Source organism: Pimephales promelas, chromosome 23 (genome assembly GCF_988280905.1).
Source record: "Pimephales promelas chromosome 23, fPimPro1.hap1.1, whole genome shotgun sequence".
NCBI lineage: Eukaryota > Metazoa > Chordata > Actinopteri > Cypriniformes > Leuciscidae > Pimephales > Pimephales promelas.
The window spans coordinates 11,378,780-11,399,965 of NC_142791.1; the positions used below are offsets into that span (position 1 = coordinate 11,378,780).

At 36.9% G+C, this 21,186-nt stretch overlaps 2 protein-coding genes across 3 annotated transcripts in view; both read right to left on the reverse strand.

Annotated features, from left to right (window-relative positions):
• Positions 1 to 3,295: 3,295 nt before the first annotated feature.
• On the reverse strand, positions 3,296 to 10,438 carry drg1 (developmentally regulated GTP binding protein 1). The gene is made up of 9 exons (XM_039677898.2): positions 10,261 to 10,438; positions 9,907 to 10,030; positions 9,585 to 9,760; positions 8,280 to 8,349; positions 7,976 to 8,145; positions 6,876 to 7,006; positions 6,626 to 6,793; positions 4,848 to 4,970; positions 3,296 to 3,679 (listed from the first exon to the last, which is right to left on the reverse strand). The coding sequence occupies exons 1-9, from the start codon at positions 10,297 to 10,299 to the stop codon at positions 3,580 to 3,582; spliced, it is 1,101 nt and encodes a 366-aa protein (XP_039533832.1). The 5' UTR covers positions 10,300 to 10,438; the 3' UTR covers positions 3,296 to 3,579.
• An 854-nt stretch (positions 10,439 to 11,292) lies between these two features.
• The window catches only part of kcnn2 (potassium calcium-activated channel subfamily N member 2), a 38,621-nt gene continuing 28,727 nt past the window's right edge, over positions 11,293 to 21,186 (reverse strand). The window contains exons 8-9 of one of the 2 annotated variants that reach the window (XM_039677202.2): positions 16,072 to 16,141; positions 11,293 to 13,332 (exon numbers count right to left, since the gene is read on the reverse strand). In XM_039677202.2, the coding sequence (XP_039533136.1) occupies positions 13,057 to 13,332; positions 16,072 to 16,141 (346 nt within the window). In that variant the 3' untranslated portion in view covers positions 11,293 to 13,056. The remainder of the gene's footprint in view (positions 13,333 to 16,071; positions 16,142 to 21,186) is intronic. The other variant, XM_039677203.2, reaches the window with a different exon arrangement.

The following is a 21,186-nucleotide window of genomic DNA, read 5'->3' on the forward strand; positions in this document are numbered from 1 at the left end:
GAACCGCAAACTCATGGATCCCTGGTTGAGGTATTTCAAAAAGACCATCAAAATTTGTCATCAAGAGTCTTCTTCAGCCATCCTTCGATGTTGTATCTATTTTAATAAAGATTGAATTAAGCTTTCCACAAACTGGAAAACACATGAAATCAAGAAGAGCAGTATCATAGAGTTGTTGCAGGTGATGACCGAGAGCAACTGAGTCCCACACAGTGGGAGAGGTGCTGAAAAGGTGTTTGTGATAGACTGCGACTGTCTGCAAAATTAAAAAAAGCAAAGAAAAGATTAGTCATAGGTCACGTTCCCACTGCAGAGATTCGTAGGCACCGCCCTTCCTGCGCAAAAACTGCGTCAAACCACACCCTCTCCGAAAATCGTACACGTCCCTACTACCTATGCCTGATGACCAGTCGACAAAATGGTAAATTTTCTCAGATTTCAGTAAAATAGTGACATGGAACTCAAGAGAGCTACAGAAGGGGGTTAACAAACGAGAGTGGGTTGGTAATTAAATGAGTTTGCTGTCATTCAATTCTTTTCAGAAAATCTATAGAAATAGAGTTTGTTGGAGCAATGGTTGTCTTGTTAAGGAACATCAATAGCTCCCCAGCTTCTTGACTTGCCTAAATTGACTGCTCTAGGGGGCAAATAAGAATAAACTACTAATATCTCTTTCTTACACACCATGGCAATGTCATCTATCTCACAGAACTTGGACCTTAGGTCTAAATCTGAGCTCAATACTACAAAATCTCTTGTGGTAAGGCTTCCAAAGGTAGTATACCAGAGTATCCCTACAAAAAAATCTGCCTATTAATCTGGGTGGTAATCATATTACCCTCTTACTTGCCATACCCCATGGGACATTTTAGTGGGAATGGGAAGGATGGGTCCGCTAATCAACTCTAAATGTCGGACAACTGAACCACTTAGCAAGATGAAATGGAAGGAAACAAACATTTTCAAGGATGATGGTTTGGGATGGTGTTGGAGAAGGGAGGGTGAGGATCAGAAAGAACAGTTGATAAAGAATGAATGGATGAAGCCATTATCTACGCCTACATTCTTTAACAAATTTCATGGTACGTTTGGTGTCACGTTGACCCTTGAGTCTATCCTATGAGCGTATTACAAATTTAAAGCAAAAACTACTTGCAAACACTACTTCTTACCTAGTTGGTTCAGAAGTGTATTTCATCCCCTTCTCTTGCGCAAGGAAATCTGTTATCTTGAAGAGGACTTGTCCAAAAGGCTCAAAACAAATTCCTAGAGAAAACTGTTGGAATTGTCAGAGCAGCTCTGTGAGAAGAAAAGAAGGAACGGTTAAGACATTCAACAACTTGGCGCATAACGGACTCTCACCTCAATCTAGCAGAAGACCATCTACAAGAGGTCTTGTAGAGGATCTTCCAACAGGTTCCCAGAGAGAGAATCTTCATGCCGAGACCAATGCCACTTGCTCTCGACTCTTCGGCGACTAAGATCGGCTGAGGGCGAGGAGGAGCTGCTGTTCTGAGGTGGGTGTCTGGACTGGACCTGTTAGCCAGACTGAAGGCAAATTGTCCAGGATGTCTCTCCTCCAACACTCACATACTCCGCCCCTCCCTCCGCCTTGCGGGGGGGTCACACAATATCACCCAGGATAGGCTAGTTGCCGAGGAGAAGTTGGGTGATGTGGGCCAGGGTATGTGTCATTGGGAGGGGGTAGAGGGTCCAGTTCCGCAATTCATAAATATTAATACAGAGTCCTCCCTCTTGAGGAGGGGGCAAATTCTTTAATTTTGTTAGAGGGGGAAGCGCTTTATTCACTTAATGGCTTTTATTAGTGCCCGGACTTCAACTCTTTCATTAGCTAAAGTGCTGCTATAATTTACAGGGGAAAGTGCAGCAGAGGGAGATGGGTGGGGGAAGGGCGGAGCTTGATGGGTGAGCACTGGCTCCTCTGCCATTGGCGTACGTCCCTACCATCTTAAAAAATAAACTCGGATCAATGCCTGAATATGCCTCCATTTCATCTCCATGAACCCAATAACCCTACCAAAAGAAACGAACGCCAGACTAAAGCGTTTGCTGATGCTGCGCTTTAAGTTCTCATTGATAACATACTGCATCTTTCAATTATGCTTTCTTTGAGAAAATTATTTATTGTACCATCCGCATTAGCTATTGTTTTGTGAATAGGGTGACTGGCATGATGTTTTGTTTTTCATTTTGAAGTACACAATTTTGAAGCATTCAGTGCATCCCCATTTTTTAGATGTTCTGAAAAGGTAGATCATTTTGTTTAATCTCAACTGCTCTGAGAAACCATTTTTTACTGGCACAGCTTAAAGCAGAATACCCAATAAACAAATAGAAACTACAGTGCGAAATATATGTATAAGTTTGCAGTCATCATGAGATGACCTTCTATAGGAATACCACATTTTGATAATTTGTGTATTACTGAATAGGCATTGCAAGAAACTGTTCTATATATATTCTTACTCTTATAATGAGCAATTACTAACCAAGGAACATTGAAAATCATAACATAAGTAAAAATTTATATTCACAATACAATTTTATAATTTTCATGAGCACTCCAGGTCTGGAAAAAAATCACAATTTAAAAGACACTTATCCAAATGTACTTACCACAAGAATTGCTTTTTATTGTGGTATTGTTGACTTTATATCAGCTCAAATGCAAAGGCACCAAAAAGGCTTTTTGGCTAATTAACCTTTGAGGCAGCTTGCACCCATCACACATTCATAATGTCAAATGTCCCTAGTGAGTGGGGCGATTTAAGGGCATCAGTGCTTCTGACGGGGTGTGTATCATTCTTCGTCCGTTTCATCCGCTAAGTGGCCTGGTTATCCTGAGTGATTGATTGTCACAGCGGGGGAGGGTGTTGTGACCACAAGACTACTGGATTAAACCATATGAAGTGCTGGTTACTGACTACATATCACAGTTGATTTTGTTCATCTGGTAAACATTGCTGACAATATTCTACAAAAAGACTTGAATCATATGTTTTGTAAAGTATTTAGTACTTCAATTAGCTCACTGTTTCTGCCTGAAATTATTACATTGCATTATTATTGACTATTAAAATACATTAAATGTACAAATAAAATGTACATTTTTAGCTAATTTGTAAATGTACATTTCTGAAATACAACTTACAGTTACCTCTGATAACAGATCCCTGTAAATTGTAGTGTGCTTTGAAACGATGTGTATTGTGAAAAGCACTATACAAATAAATGTGAATTGAATTGTCATGAAAAAGTCACATTTAGACATCCATGGATTTTTATACTAGAGTTTTATTGAAGTTCACTTTGTTTTGCAGCCCACATTTGTACTTATTCGATAACTGCATTCAAACCATTTCTGATGCCGAATAACGCAAGATCCATATGAGAATATGCTTGATGCATTTTTGAGATTTGCAATCATACCTTATCCGAGTCCAAAAATAAAATGAAGGAATGAACAACAAGTGTGCCATGGGAACCTTCGGGGCATTTAGAAATGTCTTGTTACTTCTTTTTTGAAGTGTAATGATCATGCAAAGCATCAGAGTCCTTTTATTTCTTGACCAGCTGGATTACATCCTCATCTTCTAGCACATGGTCTTTTCCGACTTTCTGCGGGTTATGCTTCACTGACGCCCCCCACACCAATGCACTGCAGAGAGAAAAGAGAGAGAGATGATGCTAGTAGGCACGTTTCAACACAGTAGCATTTTACTACATGTTTTACATAGGGTTTTAAATCTTCCTTCATTGACATGGGACAATTTTTAAAAATCTGCACCAAATTCATTCAACTGCAGGTTCTGGAGTTAAACGGTAATACGAATTAAAACCTGTGACAAATTAAATTACATACAAAAAATGAATAATGAACCATGCATTAATAGGGGATTTCCTTTAAACAGTGCGAGTTGTACAATATCTGCAGAAACTATAGCATTTTGGCAAAAAGAAATGTACATATTTGAAAAGCTTCTTACACAAAAAAATACGTAAGAAATAAAACCATTTAAACAAAATTGTTACAACTTTTGAGTTCGGGTCAGCTTTGACCAGAAAGTGAAGTGTAGATTTACACATGAAATTATGCGGTTTTGTTGTTTTAAAGGACTAGGAGGGTTAAATTTGACATTGTTATCCAATTCTGTCCCTTTAAAAATCAGTGTTGCAATTGTTAAAGTATTAATTGGAATAAATTAATGTAAATTTTAGATGAAAAACCAAGTTTAGTTACTAAAACTTGGAAGCTTGTGTATATTGCCTAACTGTAAGCTTGTTCAGAAATGGTGACAAAAACGTTAAAAAATTTTCAAAAAAACGTCATTCGTTTCAAAAACGTCTTTTTGTTAAACATCATTTAAATAAACGAACATTCGATTTTTATGAGCCTGAATATTCGAATGCAATATCTTTGAAAAATGCCCATCCCTAAGAGATACTTGATCAATGTTTTTCTTTTACCAAATTGAAGAGCTCTTACCCAGAATTTAGGAACAAGTTCTTCCCAACCCAAGGAAGTAACGTAACATACACTGTAACCTTGGAACTGAGTTTAAGATACTGTGCTCATCATGTGTGAGAAATAAAAGATACCCAGTGATGCACTTACACCAGAGACATTTGCTATCAACACAGATGAAAAATGACGCACAGCACAAAAAGGAAATACACTTTCAATTTCACCCGACTAGGTTTCAAAGCAATCTTCACTGAGAGAAAAATCAGAGATCACTAGGTCCAGCCCACTTGCAGAAAACCAAAGTTTCCAAAAAAAAAAAAAAAAAAAAAAAAACCCACAAGAGCTTACTTAAGTCACTTACTATTTGAACTCTTTGATGAGGTTTTTGTGAATCTTTAAGCAGAAGTCCTCAACAGCTGTCTTTTCATCTGGAAGCACTACAGGCGACGTGTAATCAGGAAGCTGTCCTTTCGGCTTTGTGTAGCTGTGAAACATCAGTCATTGTTATTATACATTATGAAGTGGCTTTATGATAGATAGTGCCCATTGTAAACTGTAAAGTCTGGCAGTGAAAACTAACCAGTAGAACATTATAATAAATGATACTGCTTTATGTTGCTGTAAGCTTCACACAGGCAAAATGGCATTTTCACTGAAAGTGACATTTCAGTACACAATGTTTTAGAACGGCGGTTCTTTGTGGTAATTTAAGTATGTCGGGCAGGAAATTTAACTGTTCACCTTTCATCCATCAACCTCAAATATGGCTTATCATTTGAAACACGCAAGTAGCAAATTTACACACCTGCTTGCTGTAAAGTTAACCTTGATAAATGCGCGCTACTATTAGGCGCATATCCAAGTGTTTGTGCGGAGTGTGAAGATTAACAGGCTAAATGCATGACATGGAGGTGCCAGCGCCATCACAAGCACTTTTTTCCCTGATAACAGCAGACACATTAAGTAATTCTGCGGAAGGGGCATATCTAGTGTGTGCGTGACAGCGCCCTCTGGTGTTCACATGGAGCAGCTTTAAAAAAACGCTTCATTGCGATTAATCGTGCAGCCCTAAACTAAAGGGTCTACTTGTATTTGTGTGAACTCACAATAACAGCAAACTTGTTTTTGTAAAATAAAGAAAACTATCAGGTCTAGGGGTGTAACGGGACACAACAATCACGGTTCGATACGTACCTCGATTTTAAAGTCACGGTTCGGTACATTTTCAATACAGCAAAAAGAAAAATGCCAGAGAAATGTCCTATTTGTTAAAAGAAAAAAATATTTTCAAATAAGTTTGAGTTTTCCTACATCTTGAAGGTTTCAGGTTTATAAATGGGGGTCATGTTTGAAGGATGAACAAATAATGTTTTGGTCAGCACATTAAAAATATCATTATATATAAATATATATTTATTTATATATTATTTGAGTTTTGAAGTGCTGGAAAAAGATGTGAAATACTTAAAAACTCATTTCAACTGGTTACAGTTAGTGTTACTATATTGACTCAATGGTGAATGTTGCTGGTCTGTGGACGTAAAGTATTACTAGTTCATTCACGGCACAATCTCACTAGATCTTGCAGCGATGTTATTACTTCAGTGGCGAACTCAAATGTTTTCTTTACTGGATCTCTTAGCGCTGTGTAGTAACAGTGTTGCTTGATCGAGATCGGCTTGCGCTGCACAGATGTAAACGATCCGTGAAGCACATAATGAGTAGCGCAGTTTCGCTACGCTATCATTACGCTTGCCATTTGATGTTGCGCAACGGTGTGGTGGTCACACCAGCACGAATTTTGTTGGTGGGAAAAATGGTCCAAGGAATCGTTCGGTTTGTTCGCGTACCGAACCAGAGGCCTCGAACCGAAACGGTTCAATGCGAATACATGTACCGTTATAACCCTAATCAGGTCGCGCTTTCTGCCGTCGTTAATCTTGCGATTATTCGACTAATGGATTATATGAATGACTACTAATCGACTAGAAAAATATTTAGTCGGGGCTACAATATGTACAGCAAATAACTTTTGCTTGCCAGGTACCCAGTCCTCCCTCATTCAAGTTGTTCTGGCCACATTCTAAGCATGCAATCACAGAACGCATTACAACGAGCTCAGTGGAACATGTAACTCACATGCGCACTAGTTGCAGGTAGTCCCAGATCCTTTCCAACAGGTCGTCAAAGTTCCAGCGGTGGTGAGCTGAGATTGGCACGCAGTGAGGGATTTTATAGATAACATCCAGCTCCTCAATAGAGATCTGGTCGATTTTGTTGAGTACGTAGATGCAGGGGATGTAAACCCTAGAGGAGAGGTTAAAACCATGTGAACAATCTCTTCTGAAGTGAGAATGACTGAGGTTGAAGGATGTAAATATGGTCCTACCGGTTTCCCTCCACCACATCAATGAGGTCGTCAGCTGTGCAGTCTCCTCGTAAGGTTATATCAGCGTTGTGGATCTTATACTCTGAAAGGATGCTTTTCACAGTTTCAGCATCCAGCTCACTTTGAGCACACTGAAACACAAAAGCATGATGACAACTGTAAACACAACTGATTAGAATTGAATAGATTAAAATCAGCTTGAAAGAAAAATTGCTACCATATTTTCTTCTCTATGGGCTCTATGCACGGCGGTATTTCCGGTGAAGCATTAGGGATGCTCGATAACTTCCGCCGATCATAGAGTCCAATGCAATACCGAGAATTTATATTGAATTTTATACTCCATGGTTATACTAATGAAACGTTAGTCACAAAAACAGATAAAACAGACACCCCTCGTTGTGTTTATGCTTCTTTTTAAAATTATATTAAATAAACATAACTATATATAAAATTACATCTAGACGTATGTACGTTTCGTTTCAAAGACGGGAGGACAGTAAATATTGAAGACTCTGCCATAATCCCGTTTTCTCCGGTTTTCCTCCGCTTTAATCTACACAACCGGAAATGGACGAGCATCCTTACGTCAAATGCGGAACTTATGCGTGCATATAGCCCATTGTGATCTATATTGTGAAAAGGCTTTTCAAAAAAAAAGAAAAAAAAAGTGGGACGGGATGACTTGATTTTGTCCATCTGGAATTGATTGGCACATGTCTTTTTCCAATTGCTATGATCTCATTTGAGTGACAGGATATTAGAAGGAAGAGATTATTTTTAATAATATAAAAAAATAATGACATGATTAATCTATTATGAGCAACACTGCAATATTGTATGATAAATACAAAATTTTGTATTATTAAAGTACATAACTTATTACCATTTACTTAAATTGCAATTACTATTTATTAAACCAACAAAGTCAAAGTGTTTAGAAATTGAATAAAATGTATTTCATAAAATAAAAACCTTTGATTAATGTTATAAATACACATATGTTTGCTTTTTATGTTCATTTTATGTAAGAAAGGTGACTTGAACAATGCTTTTCTAGATGTATGCATTAGTGGGTTAATGGCACACTGAAGACATACAGTGGCAGTGAAGTTGATTCCGCCCTTGTCTTTCTTCTTGAAGCCAATATTTGGTGGTTTCTTGTTGAGCCGGATACCAAAACCTTCCAACTCATGTTCAATGAGCTTCTTGTGTCCGAGAGGCTTTAGAACGTCCAAGACGATCAGGATAAGGTTGCAAGTGCGAGCAACTGTTGGAAGGAGTTAAGATTAGGGAAACGCTAAGATTTGTGAGAGAACGTAAAACAGGTACTAAAGCACACTTAAAAAGACAGAAGTGCACTGAAAGCGTCTTCAAATGAGAGTCTGTGTGTTAGTTACCTACCAGCAATGACTTGTCGTCCTCTGCCCTTGCCATCTTTGGCCCCCTCAATGATACCTGGGAGATCCAGAAGCTAATACAACAAATAAAAAGTCAAACTTGAGATGGCTGGGTGACAGATGACACTGTTTGAATAAGAAATGAATATATGAAGAGTACAGATGCAAAAGCCTCTAAGTGCCATTTGAAATTTTCTTCTAGAATGATAATTTTTATCAAGCTTGTATATTTAAGTTCAGTGATTTCACTTAAATGGCAATGATAATTACCTATTAATTGTTATTTAAGTGAAATTACTGAACTTAAATATACAAGTTTGATAAAAATCATCATTAAAGAAGAAAATTTCAAATGGCATTTAGAGGCTTTTGCATCTGAACTCTTCATATGAAATCCATATTATACATACACACACACATATATATATATATATATATATATATATATATATATATATCAAGCCTAAATATTTATAAGCTGTAATTTAGTTAATCTGGTTTTTCGTTTTCTTTTTGGTTCTGAATGCCTGGTAATTCAATTTAGCAGCCAAATTTAGTAAATCAAATCAAAATTGGACATTGAGTGAAAAAGTTAATTTCAAAAACTATATCGCTTTAAGCTTTAATATTATCATAAAGTGCACCTTGATGTCTCTAAATGAATGGCGCAGATGCATGATTTCATTTACCACACACACAAACACACTGGAGCACGTGTGACGCTAGCGCTGTTTTATAGCCTCAGCATTATATGAGGACATGATTGCATAAACATAAACGCGTAGTCACTTCATGAGCTTTTTAATGCTTCAACTGAGAAAAGTTATCGTCATATCATCTCAAACAAACAAAGAGAAACTCAAAGATCTCCACGGCATCCCGTCAAAATAAAAGTTTTTTTTTTTCATAAGGCTATAAAAATGTCATTTTTGTTAAACTGTAAATACACTGAATACATTTAACAATTTCAATTAATTAGAAATGCTTTTTGATTACAAAACGTTCGATGTTCAAAAAATTTACATAGTCTTTAAGCTTTACAAAATGCTGCTTGGTGCTCCCTACACTTTTTAAGTTATTATTATTATTATTAACAGTTATCAGATTCAAAGATATGTTTAAAACCATTTAAAAGAAAATATTTGTCAATTTATAGACAGCCACCATTCAGCCCGAAAGGAGTCATAAAACCATGTCAATAACTCAGAAGCTGTTCATTTAAGCTAAAAAAGCTGCATGGTGTCTTTTTAAATATCACAATTACAATCAATCTGCCTGGCATATGATAAACTTGTGCGAAGAGTTTCACCTGAATTTTAGCTCCTTTATAGCGGATGACTCCTGGTACAGTTGTCAGTGTGGTGAACTCATAGGCAGCCACCTCAGAATACACACCAGCCAAGTTACTCAGAAGAGTGGATTTGCCCACTGACGGGAAGCCCACAAACCCAATACGGGCATCCCCAGTTTTAGCCACATCAAATCCTGTGGGGAAAACCAGGTTAATGAAAAAAAACAAAGCAAAAACAGACCAGTTTAATCACATTTAGGACATTGATAAAAACATGGCTATGAAGCTCCAGGCAGAGACAAGATATTGCAGGATCTGTGTGTGATTATGCAGCACTGACCCTCTCCAGTGCCCCCTCCACTGCCTCCTTTAGGAGTGATGAGCTCCCTCCTCAGTTTGGCTAATCTAGCCTTCAGCAGGCCCAGATGATGAGCGGTAGCTTTATTCTTCTGAGTACGAGCCATCTGCAGGACACCGACAGCTCATTAAACCGCACATTTACAATGACAATGTCAAGACAACAAAATAATTTCACAATTTTTACTGTTATGTGAGACTGGACTTCTCGGTTTATTGAATATCAAGTTAATTTATTAAATGCAGCAGGACTCAGTGTTGAATAGGTTTGGCGCTAACGTGCTAACGGCTATTTTTCATATATTCAATATTGACGTTACTGTAAATGTCAACCCACCTCGTTCTCAATTTCGGCTATTTTGGCGAGTAAACTCATTTTGACGTTGGTCCTTTCAAAGCCGTTACTTGAAAAATAAAAAAATGATGTTACTTATTTAGTTAAGCAGCGTGTTGGCTCGTAAGCGCACCGTTGACATGCTTTGCCATGAGTTGTTCACGCCACGCTCTGTTCTCGCGATAGTTTTCCTCTTCTCGTGGCCGACAAAATGGCTCCCCCTACTGGACAGGAGAAAATACGTCTTTCAGTTCTTCCCATAGGGTTCTTCCACTTTTCCAGATATTTTGGAATACCGATCAAAAATGTCAATACATACAGATAGAGAAGGGGCGTTCTGTCTTTGTGATAACAAGGCTCCGTTGCTGCCTTTAGCTGCACCACCTGCGAAAACCCGTACCTCCGAGTTCAAATCGGAAAAATTAAAGGGATAGTTCACCCAAAAATGAACATTCTGTCAGTATTTACTCACCCTCATGTTGTTCCAAACCTCTATGTGTTTATTTGTTCTGCTGAACACAAATGAAGATATTTAGAATAATGGTTTAATCAAACAGATCTCATTCCCCATTGACTACCATACTATGTACACTATGTATTATAAATACGTTGCTAGATTTACAAGGTTATTGTGGACCCATGGCCTCATCACAAAAAGGATAAGATAAAATGCTACTTCAACAGGAAGAGCCGTTGAAATGTAACGCTCTGACCATACAGGCCTATCATCAGCAATGTATTTTTTTTTAACTAATGATTTGGATTTTATTTTAACCATGCAGGTATTTTAATAACCAACAGGCTTATTTCCTATTGAGGAAGTTGGCATTAATTGGAGGGCATTCATTCTCGCTCTAGAAAGTAACTGATTGTACAAAAAAATAATAATAAGAAAAGAGAAACACTATTTTAGAGAATGCTAACTGTTAGCATATGGCATATACAGCCTCAAAGCTAACACGACATTGGCATGGGACTACTTCATGAAATATATAAATAATCAATAATCAATAATCAAACACACTTTTCTGTTAAATAGCTTCATTTTATTGTTTATATTCATTTTGCATACAGTATTTAATCACTCATAGTTTCTATGTTGGTGAAATTGCTGGATCCACCATCGTTTCGTTAGGTTCTGTGACCCCTTAATGACATTCTGGGATGTGTTGTTGCTGGGCCAGGTTATGAAATGCACCAATATATCCAACATGAACCCATCATATTTCTTTAGAATCTAAAGTGCACAGATCTATCAATAACATGCTATCAATAAATGATAGTAAAGTTTGGTGTACTGGTCGTATTCTCTTCCACAATAAATACAATTCTTTGCATTAGACAGACATTTGTGTTCACATTTAGAATGGCGTGAGACCGATTGCTTGGAAAATAAGTATGAAAGTCCTTTATTTTGATTTGTGCTGTGGATTTGTTTAACCTTTAACACCAGTATGAAAAAAACTGAGGCTGAATTCACAGGACATGCCAGAGGACCATCCCAGAGAAACACGTTACAGAACAATGGTACGGTTCAGCTTACTGGGGAACCGTGAGGTTTTCCAGACGGCCATCCGTTTCCCTTCTTTCTGCCCATTTTGAAAGCTTTGGTTCTACATTCCACTTCCACACTCAAACAGAGTTATTCACCACACATCCTTCGAGAAAGACATACGCATCTGGAGGTGTGCTTGTCCTCATTAATATACAAAAATAGGCATTTCCAAACATATACAAGATAGTTGCTGCTCTTAAACAGATCTACAAATAGATCTATAAATAGCATCCAGTAGATCTCTTCTCGTTTTGAAGACCGTTTAAGCGAAGAGCGCACAGTGAACCGAGAGCGTTTCCTCTCAGCTATTCCATAGATTGCCTTTGGAACTAATGGAGAGTTTGAAACGTTGGTGCATAAACAGCAGCGATCTAACATCTACATTTTAAGCACAGTCATTTCAGTCGAGGTGTCATTGCTGCCCTTGCCGTAGCCTACACAATCATTACCGTTGTACATTCTGGCCATTATCCTATAACTAAAGGTGTCTGTTTATTTGAATGAGCAACATAAATTCGTATTATAGTCAGTAAGCATTGAAGTGCAATGATAAAAAGTGCAAGTATAGATTCAGATGCATTCATTTCGTAAATTGTTGTGAACAGTGCCCCTGGAATAGTCACTTTTAGAGGCCTCACAACAGAAGAACACTACAGCTGATGCCGTTTCTAACCTAAAAGATATACGCTTTCCTTTGATAGTGAAAATCTAGGGTTTTCGCTATTTGGACAGGGAGGGGAAGCATTCCTCATCTGCCCATTTTGGGTTCAGACATGCTATTAGTTCCTCGATAAAGAGTTATTAATGCCTGTTGATTCTAGGAACAGGTCAGATCTCATTCACATACGCAGAGACAGACGATTCGGAAGGAAGCACTAGTCCGGCACTATTCAGTGCCGTTTGAGGTCATCACATTGCTTTCCTGAATTAAGCCCCCCGGAAGGACTTGCTCACCTGATAGCCCCATCTTTCCATCATTAGTTACTGAGAAAAGTCTCTCTGTGATCATGTCAACAGAGAAACAGCATCATTTATTGATGTAAAAAAAACAAAAAACAAAACAAAAAAACGACAAGATATGTGTGGAAGCTATCCATTTCAAACGCATTATCCCCGGTAACCTCTGATGGTGCCATCAGAATTTGGATAATACTTTATTGAAACCATAAGGCTTTACAGTAAAATGCAACTTGGCCATATGATGGCGAAAGTCTTCTCCGGAGACGCCGGCTGGGCTGGGAGCTCTAGCTGCTTTCGGAAGAAGTGGGCGGCGCGGTGGAGGACGACCGGCGCCGGGAGACGGACTGTGAGCGCTCGTGGCCGTTTTTGTCAAATGGCTGGAGCTGCACCTCCAGAAAGTCCCGGTGTTGCTGGCTGATCACCTGACTGATAAGGCCTGGAAGAGCCTGTAAGTTGCTAAGCAATGTCTCCAGTTTGGTCTCCAGCAACCCAATCCTCTTTTCCATGTCTTCGCCTCGCTCGTTAAGGTCCGAGACCAGGTCGTACATGATGTTTTGAGTCTGAGATGAAGAGTCAAGAAAAGGGTATTAACAGAGATTCAAAAAAGATTGGTTGAATAGAATGGTATTATACACTCGCAGGAAAAAAAGGTCCAAAAGCTGTCACTGGGGCTGTACCTTTTCAAAAGGTACAATTTTGTATCTAAAGGGTGCATATTGGTACCTTAATTGTACTTATTAGCACCTTGTCCATATTAGCACCTAAAATGTACACATTAGCATATACATGTCCATATTAGCACCTAAATATACATGCTGACACCTAAATGTACATATTAGCACCTAAAATGTACATCTTAGCACGTAAAATGTACATATTAGCAAATATTAGCACCTAAATGTACATATTGGCACCTAAAATGTACATATCAGCACCTAAAATGTACATATTGGCACCTAAATGTACATATTGGCACCTAAAATGTAAATGTTAGCAAATAAATGTCCATATTAGCACCTAAAATGTACATATTAGCAAATAAATGTCCATATTAGCACCACAAGTCTATAAATTAGCACCTAAAATGTACATATTAGAATCTAGTAGATGTACATATTAGCACTTGTCCTAAAATGTACATATTAGCAACTAAAATGGACAAAAGTTTACCTTTTGAAAAGGTACAGCCCCAGTGACAGATTTTGTACCTTTTTTTTCTGAGAGTAAGCAGTAGCAATGCTAAAATACAACTTTCTACTGCGAGGTAACGTTAATGCTTACTATTTGCTAATGCTAAGGTGTAGAGATAAGCCGATGATCTGTTTGACAGATATTGTTTACCAATATTCATACTTTTGACAATATTTTAAAAATTGATACTAAGACTTGTGAATATTGGTAAAAAACAAAACAACAACAACTGAAAATTGCATTGACTACATTGCCAATAATCGGTCAGTGAACCACAAAAGTCTGAATATCGGTATACAAAAGTGCAAATATTAGCAATGCATAATTTATTTACTACAACTTTACAAAAGATATTTTAAAAATATTGGGTCAAACGATAAATGGCTATTTGATGGGGGGGGGGGGGCAACTAACAACAGTATTAAACAGATAAAGTTATTAATGTTATTAAAACTTATTCAATGTATTTTTTAGATAATTACAAATCCTTTTTTTTTAGTAATAGCCATTTTTTCTCAAATTAGAAATGTGTAGCTTAACAACAACAGTGATTTTTCAAAATACATATTGTTTGTTGTAGTCTAATGCTCATTAGTTATCCCAAAAGGCAAAAAAAAAAAAAAAAAAAAAAACAGCATATCGGTTTTCACACGTTTACAAAAGTAAATCGTTATCATCAGTCTTAAAAAATCAGTATCGGTCACTATCTAATAAGGTGGTCTCTCTATTTTTAGCGCATTATTATGTAGTTGCTAGGGAGTTCAGTGCATTTGCTAGTACGAGGTATTCAGGGTGGCAGCTTACTGACACAAATCAAAAGAGTACAACACTGATATTCCAATCTCTATGGCTCAGCTCCCTCCTTTAATTTAATTAAATGTGATTTTTTTTCTACTATTGTCCATGGTAAAACTCAGGCTTATTAAAAAAATAACAGCACACCTTTTCTCAAAAAGCCACATGATTTGAGCACAGTTCACCTATGTAGCAGACATTGTGTTTCAAGTTGTGCACCCGAGTTTAATACTTTGGCTTTACGTTTGTTTAAATCCCAACAGTGATGTGTAATGTGCAACAGTGACACTTGCCTTAGTATAGCAGACACCGCTAAATATGAACAAACTGCCTTCATAAATTCTTAAAGAAAAACTAAAAATGAAACTTGAAAAATCGTAAAAACGAGTCACAGAAGATAGACGTGACGTATCTGGGTCTGCGGGCTGAAGGTTGCAGAAGCACTGCAGCTGCTCAAGTTATTTTAAGCTGCATTATAGGATTCATTGCCACTGGGAGCAGCTGCTGCCATGATTAATGTTATACCGCCCTCTTATGGTGAGAGGTAATTACGGCAATGATAAAAGGAGGCTGAAATGAGTATGAGTCATATCACGCTCTGCCTCAATGTCACCCTCTCCGGTTTCTTTGGGAGGTGCTGGACAGGAGGGTAATTGGGTAACACTAACTATTGACTCTCACGGCAGAGCCCAGACAGAGGTTGCTAGGTGCTATGACCATTGCGGATGTTTGAATGTCGCAGCTTCGGCGCGTGTGCTCGTGCGAGAGGTGGTTCCAGCTGACTCAACAGATCTCAAGTGTATCCCTTTCCCAGGTTGCTGTGTGTTTTGCAGAGTCAGGCTGGCAGCAAGCCTGGTGTTCCCCAGGGCTCGCTCCTAAGCCCGTCTAAAAAAATGTCCATAAGGGAAGTGCAAATGCAGTGCTTCATATTTATCAAGCTGTTTTAACATCTCAGGTGTCTCATCAGTTATTCTTTTTTTTTCTCTCAGGAGATGAAAGCTTTTCCGGACCATTAAGCAGCATGATGTATTGTGCGTAGAAAGAGGGAAATAAATAACAAAAGCTAATGTGAGAATATTTCGTGAAGGAAAAACCATAAATTAACTAACATCAACCATATGCTTAGTTGCTTTATAAGGAAACAAATTATCTGTATCACATAAACGAAAACAATATTGTAGATGAAACAAATTTAAAGATCACGTCTGTTCATTTGACACCTGTAGACTTACAATATATGTGCGCTTTAAAACAAAAACGGACCTCCTATTTGCCCATCATGCATTAGTCAGACATTCAACTCATTATCTTACCTTTGCAAGGTCCACTAGAGAGTTTGCTTGGTCATTCAGCTTGCGTTGCTCCATTTTTACACTTCTTAATCTGAACACAAGACCATTCAGAGCCCAATAGTGGCAAGCGGTCAGTACAAAAATCTTTTGACAGGTTCTCCATTCACAAGCCACACATTTCAGAAGCACTCCTAGGACATGCACAAGACATGAGGAGAGAATGCAGGGGTTGAAGGAGGACTGAGGCGCATGCAAGTCAAAACTTCAGAGGGAAGAGGCTGTGGGCGCGGAAGGATATTCTTTTCCTTTCTTTACCTCTTGCAGGAACAAAGCCTTAATGAACCTTATATTGATGCAAAACAATTACACCAGGGGCTCTGATTAAAGACTTTCTGGTTATTAGTGACGTAGGGATAAATAATATATTAAAAAACTATCAAAAAATATTACAGAATTTACTAAAATTATCAAATTTGACAAGACAAACCACTTCTGATCCTAAGAAGATATTTAGAGTTTAGTTTGAAATAACAGTAATAAACTAATGGTAGAAGTATATGGGGTCAGGCAATAAATGTTAAAATAAACAGTGTATTAAAGTTTAAACAAGTTAAAATAGCTAACTGACTTTGTCTATACACAGTTATTTCATGACTATGTACAACCAGTGAACCTGCTAACATTTAAATTAAATGTGTAAGGGTATGAAACACAACATTCAAACATTTACATTTTTTAAAGGGGTCATGGCATGAATTTGTTAAACTATTATATATATATTTTTAAGGTTCCTGTATAATGCTAATAACTGTTTTTTTTTTTTTACTAAATATTTTTTAAAAATTGAAAAAAGTGTAATTTGACCTTCTGTCTGAAATTATCTGTTTTCAAGGGGAGGCTTCTTTAAGGCTTGGCAGTAAATGGCCACTGTTATGATATAACTCATTGCATTTATCTTAAAAGGACATGACAAATTTGATTTCTCATGTCATGATTCAGTTATGTTATGTTACAGGCATGCTTACAAACAAAGAACATCATCTTATTTTAAATTGCTTGTACGCAAAATACGCTAGGACTTCACTAAAATTTATAAACTTTGTAGTTCAAATATTATTATTTTTTTTTTTATAGAAGAATTAAAGGGTTAGAAAATGAACAAAAAGTTTAATTATCCCATAATTTACACACCTTAAAGCCAGGTGCATATGACTTATTTTTCTTTCTGCCATATTTATATCTAAAAATATCCTGCCTCCTCTAAGATTTATATGATTTGAAGATTTGAACATCCATCCATCATTAAAGTAATGGGACTTCAGGGGATTAATCAAGGCCTTCTGAAGCAAAGTGATGCGTTTTCGTAGGAAAAAATTCACTTTATAAAGTAGACTTTATAAAAAACGTTATAAATAACTGGCTTCCAGTAACGGCTGTGCTCGAATCGAGCAAAAGAGTGACCTCTGACCTGACATTTGGCTAAAAGAAGAAAGTCATATACTCCCAGGACGAGTAAATAATGGGATTAATTAGAATTTTTGGTTGATATGAGTGCTTTAACAATAATATGAGCTTTGCACTCTGTTTTTAAACTGAATGCTTTGCCCCATAGACTTCCATTGTAAGTGCATTAGTGTTTTTTTTTTTTACAAACTGAAGAATAGTTGTTTTTTTTTTTTTTTTTTTTTTTCTGATACTCGACTGCATCTCCATAGAGTGTAATTTGTTTTGAACCAGGAACATTGCTTTAAACTAATGACTATGAATCCTGTTGAATACTGGTTTGACTATATTATAAACTGATCAATGTGAACTGTAAGGAAGCGGAGATAAATAGTCTCTAAGAACTGAACACTATATCACACAGCTTTGTAGACAAACCCTCTCACTCAAACCCATACCACTAGCATTAATTATTCATCCTCTCCATTTAATTAGGTTTCATAGGAGCCACTTATCTTCACTATACATTAAGTGCTTTCTTCTCTCGTTCTCGTTCAAGGGCATAACACACATAAACTGTGGTTTGCGGCATGTTTCCGCACTCACAAGGGAGAAACACAAGCAAGCTGTACTCCGTTCTGGGGGAAAGGGATTGAATCACTGCTGGAGATATTTGTAATCATTGCTGAGAAAGAGCAACAGTTTCGCAATTCATTGTGGAGGCTGGCGCATTGAGCTCTGGGTTAAACTCTCTAATTAATCTGTGATCAGATCAGAGAGGAGAGAATAAGGGAGGCCTCTGGGGACTGGAAGGTGTTTGGCCCAGATGTAGCACTTTTCGCCCAGGAGAGCAGCATTAAGAGGGTGGTGTATACTAACACAAAGGCTGCAGTTCTGCTGCCAACCACTGGAGGGCGCAAATCAAGCATCACCCAGCAGAACAACAGAAACACATGTCCGGAGGTCTGGCCAAAGATTACTGGATGAATCACACAAGAACAAGGCCAGATCAGATTTTACCGCTTAAGAATAACACAAAAGAATAAACAAGGAATTATATTTTGTATACAGGAAATTATCCCTGTTTTTAGGACCATTAACATTGATTGGATTGACATTTTCATCACTTTTTACCCTAAAGTTCTCTTTAAGACTACTTAAATTTACTTTATATATATATAAAATGGGAAAAATATAGAGAGAATAATGAGAAAAACACAAAAGTGTTATTTAAATAAAAAGTATTTTTTAGGGCTGTGAAACAATTAATCGTGAATAATCGCATGCAAAATAAAAGTTTGTGTTTACATAATATATGTGTGTGTAGTGTGTATAATTATTTTGTATATATAAATACACACATGCATGTATATATTTAAGAAAAATGTGTTATTAATATATCAAATATTTATATTTATGTACAATATTAATTTTGTATAAAAATATATATAAAGTATATACATGCAAATATTTCTTAAATATACACTCTAAGAAATGCTGGGTTGTTTTAATCCGATTTTGGGTCAAATATGGACAAACCCAGCCATAGGGTTAAAATGTAATTTAACAATGTAACCCAATGGCTGGGTTTGTCCATATTTGACCCAAAATTTGGTTAAAACAACCCAGCATTTTAAGAGTGTATACATGCATGTGTGAGTATTTATATATACAAAATAATTATACACACTACACACACAAATATTATGTAAACACAAAAATTTATTTTGGATGCGATTAATCGTTTCACAGCCCTAGTATTTATATAAAATATATGAATAATTTACATTTAGACTCATTAGAATGTTATTAAGTAATGCAAAGTTACAGTGATAAAAGGCAATAATTGTCTATATTTTGTTTAATTTGTGTGGAATTCAAATGTTTTATAATATAAAACAATTTGTGTGAAAAAGAACACAATTTGTGTGTACAACTGTACATCCCCTTGTTTCATGTGTGTGTGTAAATTTCCCATTATAACCATAAACACTTTTTGTATTCACATATAAATATTTATATTATATTAGAATATTTTAAAATATAAAATAGCTGATGTAAACAATCAATTTACAGTAAAAAAAAAATGTTTAATTTGCTTCACATTAAAAATATATATAATATAAACCAGCACAAAATTTAGTTATACAATGACTGTTTTCTGTTTAAATCAGCATAAAATATTTATTTGTTTAATTTACTTTAAAATAATACACATCTAATATAGTTTAGGTGAAAAAATAAATAATACACATTTTTATTTTATATTAATCAGCATAAAGTCAATAAACACCACCATTTTAAACGGCAATGCCTGTTATGAAAATAATGTCACAATATTAAAGGTCCTAAAATAATTAGAATTTTCTTTAAGTAAACTTTTTGTTTTTTTGTGGTGAAATATGACTGGGACATTCCCACAGCATTGGGAATCCAGGCACTTCATGTACACAATTGCTTTTTAATTCCATAATTGCTTTTTAATTCCAAATGTTGAAATATTGTAAGGCCTATGTCTCGAGAAAATGGCTCCATTACGCTCATTTTCCAGTCGGATGACCGATGTCGTTTAAAGAGAGAGCAACTACATTTGACATGAAAAGCTTTTCAAAGCATACACAACTAAATCTAATTTATTTTGGAGGGCTTTGCATCACTTCTACGTCTATTGTGCTAATGCATTTGGCAAGCATCCGCTTTTGACATCACGGGTTAAAGAAAAGCGGTCGCCTGCGTGCTGTACCTGAACCCAGTTTCATTCATGAGGCTCTTTCGGGTCACTGAGACGGGTGTGTGCTGAACATTAGCTCCTGCTGGGGCAAAGGGAGCAGAGCATTTTGGGATAAAAGTCATCCAGAGGATCCCTCCGGCACCCGCTGACCTTCGCGTCTGAGAGTCTCTTGTTCGCTCGTACGATCCCACACCAAGACATTGAGCTGGTTCTGTGTCTTTCTCGCTGTGTGTGTTTTCTTGCAGTCAGTCTGATTCACCACATGCTGCTCTGGGCTGCAGTGAACGAATGCAATCGTGCATAGCAGTGTCGTGCAGATGAAGCAAACTTCATGCCCGTTTGTCTCGCTGCATAGGCTTCACAAAATAATTCAGAGTTTGAATTAGGACTGGCAAAATTCAGCAGCCGGCCGATCCACATTATGACTCACTAACATCTGCACAGTTATTGGTCATCCAACTGGGAAATGAAGGGGTTTGAAGGAGGAAGAGGAGGAGGAGGAGGAGGGTGGGATATGCTGAGACAAATGTTTCCAGATTCCATGAGCCCAAAGATGCTTAAAGTCGTAAAACAGGTTTGAGAAACCGGATGCAAATGAAACATTTCAGGAACAGTCATCTTTCGACTCATGGAAGCAAAGTCAAGTTTCAGTTTTAATCAGCGGCTGTCTGATTAAAGGTCCCAAATAATCACATTCATGCAAGAATGGAAAGAAAACACCCTCTATCATTGATAACTGGAATTCATTGAATAAAATGGCAATGTAGGCTGGTTTAGTTTTTGTTTGTCAGCTCTAGTTTTAGGGCAGACCAGCTGAGAAATGCCTAAAATGCCAGGTCACATTTCAGCCCAAAATAAAAAATAAAATATATTTAAAAAAATATATATATTTATATATATTTAAATATATATTTTTTGTAGGACCATTAAGCTATATTGCATTGTGGCATTTTATATATATA